This window comes from Ogataea polymorpha, assembly GCF_001664045.1.
Source record: "Ogataea polymorpha strain NCYC 495 leu1.1 chromosome Unknown OGAPOscaffold_5, whole genome shotgun sequence".
Taxonomy (NCBI): Eukaryota; Fungi; Ascomycota; class Pichiomycetes; order Pichiales; family Pichiaceae; genus Ogataea; species Ogataea polymorpha.
Window position 1 is genome coordinate 886,577 of NW_017264702.1, and position 16,797 is coordinate 903,373.

The 16,797-nt window shown below is 40.0% G+C and overlaps 9 protein-coding genes across 9 annotated transcripts; 6 read left to right on the forward strand and 3 right to left on the reverse strand.

Moving 5' to 3' along the window:
- Nucleotides 1–84: 84 nt before the first annotated feature.
- Nucleotides 85–2,304, forward strand: OGAPODRAFT_16931 (uncharacterized protein). Its single transcript, XM_018354763.1, has one exon. The coding sequence runs from the start codon at nucleotides 182–184 to the stop codon at nucleotides 2,261–2,263; it is 2,082 nt and encodes a 693-aa protein (XP_018210084.1). The 5' UTR covers nucleotides 85–181; the 3' UTR covers nucleotides 2,264–2,304.
- A 115-nt stretch (nucleotides 2,305–2,419) lies between these two features.
- On the forward strand, nucleotides 2,420–3,733 carry OGAPODRAFT_16932 (uncharacterized protein). Its single transcript, XM_018354764.1, has 2 exons — nucleotides 2,420–2,564; nucleotides 2,715–3,733. The coding sequence occupies exons 1-2, from the start codon at nucleotides 2,518–2,520 to the stop codon at nucleotides 3,529–3,531; spliced, it is 864 nt and encodes a 287-aa protein (XP_018210085.1). The 5' UTR covers nucleotides 2,420–2,517; the 3' UTR covers nucleotides 3,532–3,733.
- A 1,289-nt stretch (nucleotides 3,734–5,022) lies between these two features.
- On the forward strand, nucleotides 5,023–6,099 carry OGAPODRAFT_9389 (uncharacterized protein; the record flags this gene model as incomplete). The annotated part of the gene is made up of 2 exons (XM_018357425.1): nucleotides 5,023–5,347; nucleotides 5,387–6,099. The coding sequence occupies 2 exons, from the start codon at nucleotides 5,023–5,025 to the stop codon at nucleotides 6,097–6,099; spliced, it is 1,038 nt and encodes a 345-aa protein (XP_018210086.1).
- Nucleotides 6,100–7,254: 1,155 nt separating this feature from the next.
- OGAPODRAFT_16933 (cytosolic seryl-tRNA synthetase) lies at nucleotides 7,255–9,166 on the forward strand. Its single transcript, XM_018354765.1, has one exon. It carries the CDS (start codon nucleotides 7,335–7,337, stop codon nucleotides 8,727–8,729), a length of 1,395 nt encoding a protein of 464 aa, XP_018210087.1. The 5' UTR covers nucleotides 7,255–7,334; the 3' UTR covers nucleotides 8,730–9,166.
- Nucleotides 9,167–9,274: 108 nt separating this feature from the next.
- On the reverse strand, nucleotides 9,275–11,009 carry OGAPODRAFT_16934 (uncharacterized protein). Its single transcript, XM_018354766.1, has one exon. The coding sequence runs from the start codon at nucleotides 10,969–10,971 to the stop codon at nucleotides 9,781–9,783; it is 1,191 nt and encodes a 396-aa protein (XP_018210088.1). The 5' UTR covers nucleotides 10,972–11,009; the 3' UTR covers nucleotides 9,275–9,780.
- Nucleotides 11,010–11,128: 119 nt separating this feature from the next.
- Nucleotides 11,129–12,194, forward strand: OGAPODRAFT_16935 (uncharacterized protein). The gene has a single exon (XM_018354767.1). It carries the CDS (start codon nucleotides 11,303–11,305, stop codon nucleotides 11,888–11,890), a length of 588 nt encoding a protein of 195 aa, XP_018210089.1. The 5' UTR covers nucleotides 11,129–11,302; the 3' UTR covers nucleotides 11,891–12,194.
- A 199-nt stretch (nucleotides 12,195–12,393) lies between these two features.
- OGAPODRAFT_77322 (uncharacterized protein) lies at nucleotides 12,394–16,737 on the forward strand (the record flags this gene model as incomplete). The annotated part of the gene is made up of 1 exon (XM_018356315.1): nucleotides 12,394–16,737. The coding sequence occupies one exon, from the start codon at nucleotides 12,394–12,396 to the stop codon at nucleotides 13,816–13,818; it is 1,425 nt and encodes a 474-aa protein (XP_018210090.1). The 3' UTR covers nucleotides 13,819–16,737.
- On the reverse strand, nucleotides 12,625–16,737 carry OGAPODRAFT_83108 (uncharacterized protein). The gene has a single exon (XM_018356676.1). It carries the CDS (start codon nucleotides 15,581–15,583, stop codon nucleotides 13,892–13,894), a length of 1,692 nt encoding a protein of 563 aa, XP_018210091.1. The 5' UTR covers nucleotides 15,584–16,737; the 3' UTR covers nucleotides 12,625–13,891.
- OGAPODRAFT_13917 (uncharacterized protein) lies at nucleotides 15,880–16,655 on the reverse strand (the record flags this gene model as incomplete). The annotated part of the gene is made up of 2 exons (XM_018353390.1): nucleotides 15,880–16,585; nucleotides 16,633–16,655. 2 exons carry the CDS (start codon nucleotides 16,653–16,655, stop codon nucleotides 15,880–15,882), a joined length of 729 nt encoding a protein of 242 aa, XP_018210092.1.
- Nucleotides 16,738–16,797: the final 60 nt, after the last annotated feature.

Below are 16,797 nucleotides of genomic sequence, written 5' to 3' on the forward strand. Positions count from 1 at the left end.
CCCCTGTAACAAATCTCAGTTCAGTCATTGAGTAGTTTCATTTTGTATAGTACTCAAGAGCTTTTTACGATCACGATCTCCGCAAAAAAAAAGGTTTCCAATAGTCTGGGGAATTTCGTTATCAAAAACTCTCTATATTTTACATTCGAAAGTGCTAAAACCCATCCAATAATTGATAGCAATGTACTTACCAGCAGATTTGTCCAGATTTAATAAAGTGCCGCCGAACCAATTTCAAAATGTGCTAAGTAACAGCATTCTCCCTATCCAGTCGACAGATCCCAATTGCTTGTTCAAGCTACAAGAAGAACAGTTCAGCTTTGATCATCTAGACGGCACCTTTGTTCCTGATATTGCAATTCGTATATCACGTACACCGCTAAACTCGAGTGATCCTAGTACTTACGCATCATTATCTAAATTTGTTGAACAAAACTTGAGAAAATATCATACAACCCTTGGAAACATCAATCAGAATCAACTGACAAATCCCTTGTCGAGGCCTCCTGAACAAACAGGCGTCCAGCCTGATGGCAAGGCGGAAATTTTGCCCATTGGCTATGGTATAAACCCCTTAATTGCCGACTCATTTAAAAACGTCCACTTGACTCCTGGCTGTTTTGCCGACATAATCAACTTTGATAGGTCAAGCTCCAATAACCACGAAAAGAGACCGTTCAATCCCTCCACTGCACGTTTATGGGGTAAGCAGAAGCCTCTGAAAACTGAAACAGCAGTTGCTTCTGATGATCTGAAATCCCCCAAAAGCAACTTATCTCGTTCTACCTCAAACTTCATATCAAAAGTTTCAACAGCAGACAACTACAATCGAAAATACTACAACGCATCTTCCTTATTGGTAGGATGTCACGGCCGAATCATTAACCTTATTTCATTGGAAGATGATCCCAAGGAAATTGACGTTGAGATTCCACTGCTTAAAGTTGTATTTTCCTCAAGCATCATAACCGCTTTTTCCTGTTTTCACTATACAACGACTTCGGGAGAGAGCAATCTGGACATTCTTGCTGCCTTTGCCTCAGGTGACATCTTTTGGCTAAGCTTTCCGAAGCTTAAATATTCCAGATGGAATAAGAATGCCAAATTAAAAAACAAACCTGTTTTGTCCTTGCAATGGTCACAGTGTGGTAATTTTGCTGTCGTCGGTTTTGCGGACGGAGAGGTCATGGTATTCCATAGAGAATTTGAAGACGCAGAAATCTATGAGGAGACTAAAAGTGCTTCACAAAAAACCAGGCACATGACTGTAATGAAAGCTCTCAACTCACCGCAGACAGGATCAAATCCGGTATCTCACTACAAATTTTCCTACAAAGCGATTACAAAACTCAAGTATCATCCTACTTTTCCAAATATTTGGACAATCGCAAGTGATGATGGATTTGTCCGTCTTTTTGATTTCTTTTCCGAAAGCATAACAGACATCGTACCATCATACTATGGAGGCATTCTTGACATAGACATCACGAGGGATGGAAGATATATGATTTGGGGAGGTGAGGATGATTTTGCTTCTATTTATGAGTTTTCAATATTAGGTGGGGCTAATGCTCACGGCTTATTGAAATTGGTAGCACGACTTGAAGGCGCAAAATCTTGGATTCGTGGTTTGTGCGTCGACTATTTCAAAACAACGCCTGGAGTTCTTTATCGTATTGGAACTGTGGGAGATGATGAAACAATTAGATTCTACGAGTTCCAGCCTCGAAACTTGCCGAAGGCTAGAAGATTGAAAAATGACAAGATCAAGCTTTCCATAAATCAAAAGCAAAAGTCAAATTTAACGCTAAACTCTGGAAGCAATACTAGTATGAAGCATTTGTTGACTTCGGAAAGCATCAAGAAAAGCTGGCTACAGAATTCTCGGTCTCACACTCAGACCGAATCAGTCTCGTCGCTAACTTCTTCAACTCAGTTGCAGCAACTGTCCTTATATGAGATAATAAATCAAGATCAAGCTGAAGGCTCGAGAAAAGGAGAGCAGCAACCTTCTACTTCAAAAGCAAGCCATGTGCTATTCAAAGACCTCAAGACGATTTTGCATGTTCCATCAGAAAGTACTGTCATTCACGAAGTCAGTAGGTGGAGAAATTGCCCTATTCTATTCCCAATTGGGGAAAAGAATGTGCAATTAGGACGTCTAAGCGGTTTGCAATTTCAGCAAGAGTACGTCTGGGCTTTCATATCTACGGGCGATCTGATCAGATGGAGACGGCCTCCAGGAGCTGGAACTAAAGTCTGAAATTATATATGATATAGTTACCCTGCCTCATAAATTAACGACCAATCAAAAAATGCGCTGCTTGAATTCAATCGAATCTCGAGAAAACCTTCTCCCGGTAATTCCCTCCGCCGAAAAATATGCTGTTTCCCGACAAAAATGTTTTGTGCCCCGTACCGAATTTTCACAGTTGTCAATTTTGTTGTTCAAATTAAAAAGTAGACTTAGTTCTTTTATTTGCCTAATTGACCACTATCAATAACAAACAGCCCGTCATGTACAGTTTCGGTTTGAATGTTGCTCGTACTGCAGGTTTTAGCAGGTGAGTATTGAAAAAAGAAGCCGTTTGAATGGTCGTATGAGTTTTGTTTTTTACACAGGTTCCGATCATCATTTGTTAGGATACCTGGACTCCATTGAAAACTCCCTATGACCATGATGACATATAATTGGATTCACTAACGCGATGTAGAAACTATGCCACTCTGAGAGAAATTGAAACCAGATTGAAATCCATTAAAAACATCGAAAAGATTACCAACACAATGAAGGTTGTGGCTTCTACGAGAATGGGAAGAGCACAACGAGCAATGGCATCTTCAAGAGCATTCCGTGAGGGTGACTCTGATTTTTTTGCAACAGCAGAAACTTCTACTCCTGAGACAGCAGAGAAGACTCTTATTATCGCAGTCTCTTCAGACAAAGGCTTATGTGGATCCATCCATTCACAAATTGCAAAGGCCACTAGAGCCAAGTTGCAAGAGACTCCGAATGCCGATGTCGTCACAATTGGTGATAAAATTAAAGCTCAAATGCTCAGAACACATTCAAGCAATGTTGTCTTATCTTTCAATGGTGTTGGAAAAGAGGCGCCTACTTTCTGGGAGGCTTCTTTGATTGCTGATGAGATTCGTAAGCTGGGTGACTATGATAAAATCGAGGTCATGTACAACAAATTTGTTTCTGGTGTTGCTTTTGAGCCTTCTGTGTTCCCATCATTCTCCCCTATCTCAATTGAAGAGTCCCCAAAACTGTCAGAGTTCGAATTAGAGGAAGATCAGGCAATTCCAACCTCTCTTTCTCAAATATCATTGACTAACGCGATTCTCAATGCAATGGCAGAAGGATATGCGTCTGAGATCTCGGCCAGAAGAAATGCGATGGACAATGCCTCTAAAAACGCTGGCGAAATGATCAACAAGTATTCTATCCTGTACAACAGAACAAGACAGGCTGTGATTACTAACGAATTGGTCGACATTATCACTGGTGCTTCATCGCTCGACTAGAGTTCTGAACGAGCCAAGTAACGTCCAAGACCATGAACGAGTTAAGAAGACAGTATATTTCTATCTTTAGTACCTACAATGATTACAAAACTACACAATTGATGATTTATTTTTCTTCGATAGACGAATAGACTTCAATTGTAAGACTTTTTAGAATTCTGGAATATACTTGGTATTTGGTAGGCTACTAGGTAGGTAATACGGTATTTAACTGAGTGTTGTAGCTTGGATACTAAAATGATTTTATATCGCGAGAAAGCAAGCTATTCCAAGAAATTTAGTGCTTCTCGCCGATACAGATGAGCTATTCAACGTATAATCCGGTGGACAATAAACACCATAAACAATAGCACAAGATACATTACCACTAGACTCATCTGACTTACAGTGGAATTGTAGCACAGTACCTTTGGTTACTGGTTAATTGGGACATAACTAACTCTTACACAATATCACATAAGCAATGATCAGTAAGCTGATTTGCTCCTTTGGCATTTACTTAGCTGGCCAATTGATACGGTGATAGCACGGCGCTTCTTAGCAGCCTTATCCATAAATGAAAATCGGAGAATGTCACGTGGATAATTAGTTATATTTTATGTAATTTGTTCGATCTATAGTGATGGGCGCTTAAACGACAATTGAAAATCGAAAATACTGCTATTATTATGTTGCTTGATCTCTTATAAATTCCAATCTCAATAGCAGACAATCAACTCGTTGCTATCACTTGCAATGGATACCAAATCCAGCGTTTTGCTCCATACTCCAACTGAGGAGGAACTTCACTTCCCTCATGGTAGCACGCAAAAAGAATCAACGAAAAGGATCAAGACGAACGATGAGGGTATTCAAACACAAAAAACCAAGCGGGCTTTCTCCTTTTCCAAGTTCATCGGATCCACCTTACACGAGAAAAATGAAGATAAGAAGAAATTTAAGGACTCAACTAACGGGCAGACGTGTAATCAGGCGCCAAGAATTCACTCACGTTCTAGATGGATACGACCGCTATTAAGTATTCACTCACTTTTCAAACCTAGGAATAAGGTGATTTTATTACCTGAAAAGGAGAACAGTGTTGTGACGAGTGAATTCGATCTTCAAAAAGATGCAATGTTTTCATGCTACAATGCTTTTAAGAATACTGAAATTCAGAATACTTTGAACTCCTTAAGAGAATCGATAGACTCTAATTTGCTGCAAAAATCGACGGTTAGACTCATTCATTATAGACATCAAGATGGCGTTGTTAAAGCTTTGAAGCCCGGTATTGATAACAGTAACAGGGAGACCTGTGATATGATGGATAAAACACAAGGCACCAAGACTATCCCGGATAAATTAGTAAATAAAATGAGTGAGAACCGTCAAGTCGCAAATATGTTAGGTCTGAAACAGATAAAGGCTGATAAAGGTGACAATGATCTGGTGTCTGGTTGTTTAAATACCCAATCAATGTGGACGTCATTTTGTGAACAAAAGAACTACATGGCAGAGACTGATACATCGGCCAATTGCGCTCCTGAAATCTACCTCAACTCGGAATTAGCGAAATTGTTCAACAGTTTGAGATTGGAAGTTGATCACGAAAAAAGCAGATTCTATGTTGCTTCAGATGCAAACTCTCATTCGTTCCCCGATTTCGAGCTCTCGTCCCAAATTAGTGTCAACGAAGTCTCAGAGGAAAATCTTTTGAAAGAAGATTCCATTGATGGCCCACTCAGCTCCTTCATTGAAGAATCAACGAAGGAGTTTCCTCATTGCTGTGAACCTGGATTATCTCCACGTGATTCGAGTCTATCTAATTCTTACGGTAAGTCCACTAGTCCATGTTAGGCATATTAACCATTAGCGGATACCAATCAAACAAATGTGGTCAAAGTGCAAATGATTTGCCAAGATGAAAACCTTACTCTTATTTCGAATCCTTTGAGTCAGGTGGATTCCGACGACACGAACATAGTTGAGAAATCAACCAGCCTGGTTTCTCCCACTATAAACTTTGATGAAGCTCATCAATTGCAACACGTCAACGAACACTTCTTACCTGATCATCTGGAAATAAAAGGGCTCGACAACGTGGAAAAGATAGACACCAAGAGCCTGTCTAAGTTGGTACCCCATTTAGGGGTGGACCATGGAAGGCCTAATGATTCGACTACCTTAAAATTTCATTCAAAAGCAAAGGTTCTCATCTATAATCATGATAGCGATTGCAAATCTATAAGAAAAGTGTTCTCGCCCCAGAAGTGCAAAGACGGTAGCCCCTTGAAGAGGATTAATAGGTCAATCAGTAGAAGGTTTTCAGGATTAGGTATCAATTCGCCAACCTCAGGATCCAAGGTTAACGTGAGTACACAGAGCACGCGTGATCGTTCTATATTAAAGAACAAAATCAATGTTAATGAAGAACAAGAGTCCGTTAGAGCCAATAATTGTGACGAAGTCCAAGTGGAGGACTTTCTGTGCTTCTTTGAGACACATGAACGTAGACGCATGGATACCGAACCTTTTCTGGAACATTTCCGCGAAAAGCAGATTGAAAACTACTATGAGAATATCTAGCCTGTTTTTTCGTGGTTATTCGGTATCTGCTCCGTATAATAAGATCTGACGGAACACAACTGCCGCATATTAGACACAAGGTTGGGAGTCATGTCACAAATCATAACGTTGAATAAAGTCGATGGGATAATAAGCTATAGCGGAAGTACAATAATCTGCTATTGTTGTTGCTAGAACTAGTGTTATAGCGTGCTCATAAAGTGTTGTACCAATGATCATTCGTGAGTCGCATCGACGTTCAATATGCGTACCTGCTGTATACGCCAGCTCTTATTTCGATAATTTAAATCTTGATTACATCCAGAAAGCTGCATTCATCAGATTACAAATATGGCTTGTCCATATGGGTTTCAAATAAATAAACCTTGCTCATCATATCAACCATGGTACTAAGCTCATCAATCACCATCTTTGATAACAAGTGGGATTCTATCAATCGTGTGCATGTCTTGTGATTAAGTTGAATAGAGAGGACATAATATATTGATTTCCCACTCGTACTCAAAGCGTACTTGCATTCCCATATTCTCATTCAATGAGATGCTGTAAAGACTTCTATGGTCTTGTAGCTTCAATGTTAATAGGTCGAAAAACCTAAATAGATTATACATTGTATCCCATCTATTTGACGGTCAGTAGTCAGTCGCGACCATTTGTTTGAGAGTGCTATGAATTCAGGCTATGAATTATTAGCGTATCAATTAGAATACTTTCCACTATGTGTAGACTTCATTTGGGAAGACATACTAATAAGATCATGGACAGCTCAGCATCAGTAAGACTTCTAATTGAATTATACACCCATCAATTGATGTTTCCATCTGTACCTGCATGCAGCATACAACACATGAAAGAGAAACCTCTTACCAAAGATTTTTTTGAAGGACCCTGCTGATATGGTAGCAATGCGAGTGTTACATTTGTTTGCATTATTGGGGTTGTTATTTTTTAGCGAGATTTTGGGCAAACATCTCCCAGCGAACCGTATAAGCTGACAAATAGATTGTGGGATTAAGCATCTAGTCACTGATAAGGATTGGCAAAATGAATTATTTTCGTCACGTGAAAATTTCTTGCTCTTACTTAATCATTTCCTTTCAGCTTCAAAGGTTTTTTTTGAGTTTTTTTTTCTCAATTAGTTCGATACTGCTAAGTTATTGACACCAAAAGCTTTTCAATATCTACCAATCCAGGTAAAAAGTGCTTTTTCACATTTGGTTATCTTAATTTAAAATATGTTGGATATAATTCAGTTCATTGAGGAGAAGGGAGGTAATCCACAGGCCATTCGTGAATCACAAAGGAAAAGAGGTGCGTCTGTTGAGATTGTGGATGAGATCATCAAAGAGTACAATGATTGGACTAAGCTAAGGTTTACATTGGATGAACTAAATAAAGCACAAAATAAACTACAAAAAGAAATCGGTCAGAAGTTCAAGGCTAAGCTAGATGCATCTGAACTCCTGCAGAAGAAAGATGATTTAGTTAAGGAAAAGGCCGAAATTACAGCTAAAGAGCAGGAGGCAGATAAGAAATTACGTTGGAAGGTTTTCCAGGTCGGAAATATTGTCCACGATTCTGTTATTGATTCGTTGGATGAAGCAGACAATAAGCTAGTCAGGACCTGGGCTCCGTCCGGCGTGAACTTTGAAAAACTAAGTAATGTTGCGACAGCGACAGGAAAGCAAGCTAAGCTTTCCCACCATGAAGTGTTGCTTAGACTAGATGGGTACGACCCTGAAAGAGGTGTCAAGATTGTGGGTCACAGAGGGTACTTTTTGAGAAATTACGGAGTTTTTTTGAACCAAGCCTTGATTAATTATGGTTTGAGTTTCTTGACCTCTAAAAATTATACTCCCATGCAAGCGCCTGTGATGATGAACAAAGATGTCATGGCCAAGACTGCACAACTTTCTGAGTTTGATGAAGAGCTTTACAAAGTTCTTGACGGAGATGATGAGAAGTATTTGATTGCAACTTCTGAACAGCCTATCTCGGCTTATCATTCCAACGAATGGTTTGAAAGTCCTGCTGAACAGCTTCCTATTAGATATGCAGGCTATTCTTCTTGTTTCAGAAGGGAAGCAGGTTCTCACGGAAAAGATGCTTGGGGTATTTTCAGAGTTCACGCTTTCGAAAAGGTTGAACAGTTTTGCATCAGTGAGCCTGAAAAGTCATGGGATGAGTTTGACAGAATGATTCAGAACTCTGAAGAGTTTTACCAATCTTTGGGTCTACCTTACAGAGTTGTCAGTATCGTTTCAGGCGAGCTCAATAACGCTGCTGCAAAGAAGTATGACCTCGAAGCCTGGTTCCCATTCCAACAAGAGTTTAAGGAACTAGTTTCGTGCTCTAACTGCACTGACTACCAGTCAAGGAATTTAGAAATAAGATGTGGTATCAAGGCCATGAATCAAAAGGAGAAAAAATATGTTCATTGCTTGAATTGCACCTTATGTGCCACTGAAAGAGCTCTCTGCTGTGTCTTGGAAAACTATCAGACCGATGATGGGCTTGTCGTTCCAGAAGTTCTCAGGAAGTATATTCCGGGAGAGCCCGAATTCATTCCATTTGTCAACGAACTCCCAAAGAATTCAACCTCCTCCAAGAGAGGCAAAGGTTCCAATTGATTCAACTTTTGAACTAGGTATATTTTCGATTACTAGGTGTATCCGGTATCTTCGATGAGTTAGTTGTGTGCTTTCACTTTATGTCTGTCTGGTCTGTCTGGTCTGTAGTTAATCAGTAGATGAAAGCATGGGACAGGAAGCCAGATGTCATAAAATCCAGCAGCCGATTACGTTTCAGCCGTCAGTTGTTTATGTGTCTACTAGAGCATTGCATACTGGTTGCAGGGTTGCTTGTGCACTTAAAGATTAACCTATCATGTCTTGAGCTCTTTAAACTGCTAGGCCATCTTTGAATGATTGCTTCAGGTCATTGGTCATCCTATCTCTTCCTCTTAACTGAGTCTTTTTTTACCAGCATTTACCAGCAGCTTTGAGTTTCCCTTGGGCCTGCTACTATTTCATAGATCCGAATTTTAAGCACCAGCTTTCCCATTTCCTCGACGGGCTTTTTCGTTTCATCTAGTGAAGAGACGATGTGCAAGGATTTTAAAGAAAACTAATACATATATTAATTTAAGATACAAAGAATCTGAGATTAACCATTACCTAAATCATGTCACAATTAAAATCTAAATACCACTTTTTGATGAGAGATAACTCACTAGTTTCTGAAGTCAAGCTGCCCAGATCTAGCACTTTGTATGAGGTAGAAGAGTTAACGAAAACCCATTTGGCTTTCTCACAACGCAATCCGAAACCCCTACCTTATAAATTCGTTACAGAAAGTGCAACACTGAACCTTGATGATCCGTCAGAAGTCCCTATTGTCGTGGATCCTTCAGCCAACACCTGCCAGAGTCTTTCAAGTAGATGGCAAGTGAGTAATATACACAGGACCAATTGGTTTTTTCATGACCATGGAAATGCACAGCCAGATTACCAACCAGATGTAATCACTAGCTTCTTATTAGAAGGTAGCGAATCTGAAGTACATTTAGAGAATGGAGAGGATTTGATACCTAGTGACGACCTAGGATATGTAACTCAACTGGTTGAAATATTTGTGCAGAGATCTCAAATGCTTTCGGAGTGCTCCAAAATGGGCTTGAACTCATAACACATCACTCAAATCCGATGGCATTTCATCGATCTTGATGCTGAAAAAGTCTTCAATTTCAGCCAAATCGCCTAATTCGTTCCTCGTGACAAAGTTTATCGCTACGCCCTTTCTTCCAAAGCGACCAGAGCGCCCGATACGATGGACATAGTTTTCTTTATCATAAGGCAGGTCGTAATTGATGACCAACGAGACCTGTTGCACATCAATTCCTCTCGCCCAAATGTCTGTCGATATGAGAACTCTAGAATTACCAAGTCGAAATTCATCCATCACGCGATCCCTCTCGACTTGTTGCATATCGCCATGCATTGATGAAACAGTAAAGTTTGCTTTTCGAAGTGATTCGCTCAACCAGTCAACCTTCTTCTTGGTATTGCAAAATATGACAGCTTGAGTAATCGTTAATGAGTCATATAAATCACACAACGTATCAAATTTCCATTCTTCTTTCTCGACCTGAATATAATATTGATTGATTCCTTCCAAAGTTAGTTCGTCTCTCTTGACTAATATTTTGACTGGATCCGACATGAATTTATTGGTGAGTGAGAGTACAGCTTTTGGTAACGTTGCTGATACGACCACCACTTGCGTCGATGGAGGTAAATATTGATAGATTTCACTGATTTGATCTTGAAATCCCTTGCCAAGCAGTTCGTCGGCTTCATCCAAAACAAGCATTTTTACATTTCTTATGCTAAGCGTGCGGCGCTTGATCATGTCTAAAACACGCCCGGGGGTGCCACTTACTATATGCTGTCCTCTTGAGAGTGCCCTCATATCTTCTCCTATACTCTTCCCGCCGACGCACGCGTGGCATCGAATTTTCATATAATCACCCAAAGCGCTGATGACACTTCTAATTTGAGCTGCCAGTTCCCGCGTAGTTGATAAAACCAATGCTTGGGTCTCGAATTTACTAGTATCTACGACCTGAAGCATCCCGATTGTGAAAGTGGCAGTCTTCCCTGTTCCTGATTGTGCTTGAGCAATAACGTCTCTTCCTTCAATAACTTGGGTGATTGCTCTAGACTGGATTGCAGACGGCGCCTCGAAGCCATATGCATAAATTCCTTTTAGAAGAGATTCCTTCAAACTCATCTCCTCAAAGCTCCCTATTACCGGAATGTTCCCCGAAGTTTGAACTTTCAAGGATTTATCAAGCTCTTTATCAAAATCCATATTGTTCTCAGTAGGTCTGGTTAGGTATTACGGTCAGCGGAATCCCTGACGTGCGTGATCGATAATGTTGTGACTACAATTTTCTTTATAATTTGATATTGAAAATCAAAAAAGTTTTTCTCGTGGTTTTTAAGTAGCACCAAGGAATGCGTTACGAGTCGAATCATCGCCCTCTTATCATTCTCATCGCAGGAGGGCATGCAGCCGGTAAAGTATGTGATTCTCGACCGTGTTCGGTTTCTCAATCTAACTTTCTTAGTGTCTTACAAGCAAGCTTTTGAGAGAAGAGCTAGAAAATAGAATTCAGCAGATCAAAATCGCAGAAGTTGATATGAAAGAGTTCCAAGAGGAGACCTTTGAGATAGGTCCGTCTCGTTTTAATTTCAATCTGGTTAAGTCAAAGGTCGAAAATCATATTAGTGATGGTTTTGACGTTATACTCATTTACGGGCTTTATGCACTTTATGACAGGGAGCTTTTGAATATGGGATCAGTCAAAATTTTTATTGACTGTGATGCTGATATTAGGTTGGGCAGATGGATCAAAAGAGATCTTTTATCTTCTAAATTGTCTAGTTCTATCTCAAAGGCTGAAAAGAGCATGTTGCTCAGGAATCTATTAACACGCTACTTGAGCGAGTCTCGAATAGAAATGAGCAAATTCATTTCTCGCACAAAAGATCTCGCTGATGTCGTTCTTCCGAGGGGGGCGGAGCCCACCGGGATTTCATTGATTGTTGACGGAATACAACATCTAATAAAGAATGAGAGCGAAGGGGGCAGTGATCATACTACTAGATTCCACACTTCAGATCCGGTAAAAAACGTTATATCATCCAGGAAAAAAGACATTACACTAGAGGCCCTTAGCAATGATAATTTTGAAAGCAGAAACAAACGATTTTACGATTTGAATTAAAGGAATAACGCTATGAAGTAACCAACTCTACCATGATATTCAAAGAGAAAATAATCAAACTTGTGTCTGTATTCATTGAGAAATTCGAACATCAGAAACTAGTGTAGTGAGGTGGGAAAGTTGGTATTAAGTTTTGCACATAATATTGCTAGTAGGTTATGAGTCGGTATAGCAAGTTTGAACAGTGAATACTGAAAAGCGAGGCAAAGATGCTCAAATGTTCTAAAAAAAGTCAGCTGCGAGATGTTTATGCTACTTTAATATACGCCCCCTACTTTCGATATTCTGACTTGGAATAAGTGGATCAGAACCTCGTCGGATATGGACCTGCAACTCCTTTTTTTGAGCGAGATTTCAATGCACTCGGAAGCAAGGGAGATTTATTTTGCAGAACAGTATACTAATGTGTTCTGTTCGGATATAATCAGCCATACAATGGCATTTGTATCTTCCGCTTTTTTATAAACCCTTCACTGTATTCTAACCTTTGGCCTTAAACGGAAATGCTATCAAGACTTCTTCCTGCCTTGATATCTCTTTGTGCTTCCCATGGTGGTCTGGCTTCCAACCCGGAAGTTCCCAAAAGTAATAATGATACTTTCGTCACTGCTTTGTACTATACAGAATGGTCATTTTATAACAAACACTATCCAGTTGATATACCTTTGTCTCATATCACTAACATCTATTACGCATTTGCGAAAATTGATTCCAAATCAGAAGGTACATATTGGGGCGATGAAAAAGTAGCTTTGGAAGAGATCATCCCATTAGTTCATGAAGACTCTAACAGTTCCTTTGGTGTACGATATGATATGCTGTGTTCTAAAGATCATGCTAAAACCTCATCTGAAGCTGAACCGATGGTCAATTCCACCGGATTAATTGGTCAGCTTCTACAAATGAAGCAGCTCAAAAAGGGACTCAAAGTTTCCCTTGCTATTGGTGGGGAGAATACCAATCATGTTTTTGAAGGAGCCACATCCAGTCAAAGGAAAACTGAGAGATTTTGTCAAAATCTCGTAGATACAATGAGAAAACATGGATTTGACGGTATAGATATTGACTGGGAATTCCCTGATTTAAGATCTTCTTCAAATCTGAATAAACTGATCAAAGCTCTGAAAGAGACGCTGTCTGTGGCGGAGAAGGAAAATGGCATGCTTTCAAACACATATCTCTTATCGCTAGCTCTTCCTTTGGACGTCTCCTCCTTGAAGAACTATGAGTTCGAAACCTTGCGTAATTACGTGACTTACTTCAACTTGATGGGATACGATTCGACCGGTCCTTGGTCCGACCGAGCCGATTACCATTCCAACCTTTATTCTCCAGAAACATATTCCGCCTCCAGCGTTAATAACACAGTTCAATATCTTTTGGATAAGATCGACAAAAAGCAACTGATTCTAGGTATGCCAAGCTATGGAAGAAGCTTCAAGGGGATGGGTGTTGGCTTACCGTTCAAAGGATGCGCAAACATCGCGGATATTCAACAAGAACAAAACCAGTGTATTGTAAACTATCATAACTTGCCACCCCAGGATTACATAGAAGTTCACAATTTTACTGCCGGATCCTCTTATGCCTACAACACTAAAGGACTCGGCATTGTCTTCTACGATAATCCACAAGCTGCACGTCAGAAAGCAAATTACGTTAAAGAACTAGGTCTTGCTGGCGGATTTTGGTGGGATTCTTATGGCGATGATTTTCGAGCAAAGAACAGATCGTTGCTTTATAACTTCGTTGACGAATTAGGTGGATTGTACATGTTAAAGATGAGTGATCCAACTGATGACTTTTACCCAGATGAGATGGATGGTGCTACTGCATCCTCATATGCGACACAGTGCTTCTATACCGATATTCGAGTTTTTCTGGTCATTGTTCTGTCATGGGTTTTCATTCTGGTATTCATCTCGTAATGTATGCACTATTGGCCTATATTAATTTTATTTCCTATGAAGACAGAAGTAAGTTAAGTTTGAATATCGAAACTTATGCAACTTGTTTCTTCATATTGCTTCCAAACCACGTTAAGTTGTCATCGCTAAACTGCATCTGTTTTTCAGGAGAACCAAAGAGAATTCTCTTTAAGGACCCTTTAGATTTCTCAGAAAATCGATATGTATCATGGTTATGAGACGCTTGATTAGCCTCTTTGTGCCCTTTGTTATTGGGATGTACGAAGGGCAGAATTTCAAATTTACAATCTTCTATTTCGCTCATCTCTTCCAAAGTTGTCTCTTTTCGTTTGCTTTCAAGGGGGGCAGTGGAGTTACTTGAACATCGGCTCTCTTCGCAAAAGGCGTCAGCCTGTCGTTCGTGGTTTTGATCTAGAGCTTCAAAATTAGCTCCAAGCGAAATTGTAAAACCTGAATTTTTAATTTTTGAGACGGAATTTTTGTCTCCAGCAGTGTTAAGTAGGGTATCTGAATTTTTCTGCGTTACATGTTCTCCTGAACGCAAAACAAAACTTGAATCGTCGATTTCAGAACCAGAAGAGCATTGGCTGCCTAATAGGGCGTCTGATTCGTCATCTGAATCGGAAGTTACCCCCAAAAATCCCTGAAGTTTGTTCAAATCTAGTATTTTCCCTTCTTTTGTGGTATTGTCCATCAAATCAAGGTGTTTTGATGACCTAACCTTGCGCAACGGAGCGGTAATTTTATCATTTGAATCAGTTCCACGACCGACCACATTGATAGTTTTGCTTCTTGGTCGATACGTAGTTTGACTGTTGGGCGACACCGATTTCGAAATGTCTGTTATAAATGTTACGGAATGATGTTCCTTTGTGGTTTTGCTATTCAAATCTGTCAGTCTAAATTCCGTATCTAGGAGATGATAAAATTCTTGATCTTTTGTGATAGGGACAAACGATTTCAGGTTGAAGTCATAATCTTTAAAGAAATAACATTCTGGCCGTCCCTTTTTGAGATATATTGGTGTACAAACTGGGATTTCACTAAAATTTCGACGCCCCACTATCAGTTGCAGAAACATTGAGACTAGTGCCCCATGAGTAATAATCAATATGACTGATTTTTCTTTGTGTTCTTCTGGTGTGTGAGTTTCATAGTATTGCACAAGATTACTAAGATAGCTAGCACATCGCAACTCAAATTCTGATGGCTTTTCTCCATAGTCTCCGCATTTTCCAAATTTGTTGTGAAGCCAGTCGGGATCTTTGAATATTTTTAGTTCGCTCTTTTCGCCATCTGCCACCGATAGACCAGTGCACATGTTTTCCAGGTAGAAGTTTGCATTGCTTATCATGGATGCTCCTCCATCATTGGGCGGAAGATAGTCCAATCGGAAATTTTCATTGAGCCATTCTGATAGGCCTTGATCTATCCTAAGCTTTAGCTTTCTCTGATTTTCTGGATTTGTTTGTGAGTGAACACCTGATTCTGTATGTAAAAAGTGCGTTGCCAAAAGCCTGGCGGTTTGCACACAGCGATTATATGGAGAACAGTGCACAAATATTCTAGATGCGGATGGAATATGAGCTAAAACCTTCTTGTAAGCTGATTCAACCTCCTTGAGAGCTAGGGAAGGGTCTAAGGGGGGATCGTATGTTGCAAGCCAATGGTCGGGATTATGGACAATGGAATCAAATCCCGGTGAAGACCAATCAGAATCACGATGGTCAGCTCTAGAGGCATGACGAAGCAAGATTAGGTGCATCGTAAATTATGTCGACTACTCAAACACCGGATCCATCAAGTAATAAGTTTGAACTATTGAAGAGCAGGTCTCTCAGTTTTAAGCCCCTTCTTTGACAAGTTTTCCTTTCGATCAATCAATCTATATGCACCGATAGAATTTGCATGTGTTTTTTTTTGTCCAATTTAGTGGCAAAGCATTCTTTGATGTGTGGCGCAAAATTCTTCATCAAAGGGTATGGGAAATTTTGCACAGGGAGCTAGCTCTTCAATCAAGTGGCTAACGCAAAAGCTTTATCTTGGGATAGATCTTGCTTTCTAGGCAAATTTCCATGACTTACCCTCAAATGAAGCATAGCATCTAAACTCATTACTCAATCCGTTTTTGTGTTCTGGGTAGAAAGTGGTCACGTGTACATCTGGGTAGTGGGACGTAACCACATCAGCCATTCGCTCACCTGTACAAGTGATAAGTTTATATCTCAGTTTATTCTCCTTCGTTTTTTGGGTTTTATCCGGGTGTAATAATGTTTTCGCTGCATGTGCAGATTTCCTCTGACAGTCAGTTTCTAAGAATGGTGGATCAATTAAAAGACGGTGACATCTACCTTTTAAGTGTTCAGGAACATTCAGAGGTTGATTGTAATCAAAGAATCCGAAGTATTTAGTTCCTGAAAGGATTTCGAACCGTCGATCAAACTCCAGCAAATAGATGTTTTTTGTTGGGAGCTCACTGGGTTCGCGAGCCCTGATAGCTGCATATACAGAAGGAGCGCTAGCAATACATATTATCGTTTCGTTGTCAGCTCCATCAAGCAGTTCGTCAGCAAGTATATTAGCTGTGGCATCGCTGTACCAGAATTGTGACAGCTGCCAGTCTTCCTTGAAATCATCAATTGACAAATGTGATCTTCTGGTGAAATCTGCGTCTGCTTCTTCACTAAGAGCTTTGAAGCGCTCCAGACGCTCACTTTCTTCGCTTTCAAATTCCGCTAATGCTGCCAAAGCATGAGCAGAAAGAGTTCTGTCTGTTAGTGTTCGAAACTGAATTTTAGTTCACAACATACTTACAGCTCTTCTTCTGAGTCCGCCATGGCTAAGATTCAATGGTAACTACAAAAAATGGAGAATTTAAAGGCGAGTGAGTAGTATCAACTTTCAATTTGAAAAATTTCTATCCGCTATTTATTTATCACGCTGTCAGGCCCTACGCAAAAGTGCAAAAAAAAATTATTC

What these genes read in the sequence shown, in the direction of transcription:
- OGAPODRAFT_16931 (XM_018354763.1), top strand. Translation starts at nt 182, where the DNA reads ATGTACTTACCAGCAGATTTGTCCAGATTTAATAAAGTGCCGCCGAAC.
- OGAPODRAFT_16932 (XM_018354764.1), top strand. Translation starts at nt 2,518, where the DNA reads ATGTACAGTTTCGGTTTGAATGTTGCTCGTACTGCAGGTTTTAGCAG. An exon ending in CGTACTGCAGGTTTTAGCAG is followed by an intron (nt 2,565 to 2,714) that starts GTGAGTATTGAA and finishes AACGCGATGTAG; the next exon opens with AAACTATGCCACTCTGAGAG.
- OGAPODRAFT_16933 (XM_018354765.1), top strand. Translation starts at nt 7,335, where the DNA reads ATGTTGGATATAATTCAGTTCATTGAGGAGAAGGGAGGTAATCCACAG.
- OGAPODRAFT_16934 (XM_018354766.1), bottom strand. Translation starts at nt 10,971, where the DNA reads ATGGATTTTGATAAAGAGCTTGATAAATCCTTGAAAGTTCAAACTTCG.
- OGAPODRAFT_16935 (XM_018354767.1), top strand. Translation starts at nt 11,303, where the DNA reads ATGAAAGAGTTCCAAGAGGAGACCTTTGAGATAGGTCCGTCTCGTTTT.
- OGAPODRAFT_83108 (XM_018356676.1), bottom strand. Translation starts at nt 15,583, where the DNA reads ATGCACCTAATCTTGCTTCGTCATGCCTCTAGAGCTGACCATCGTGAT.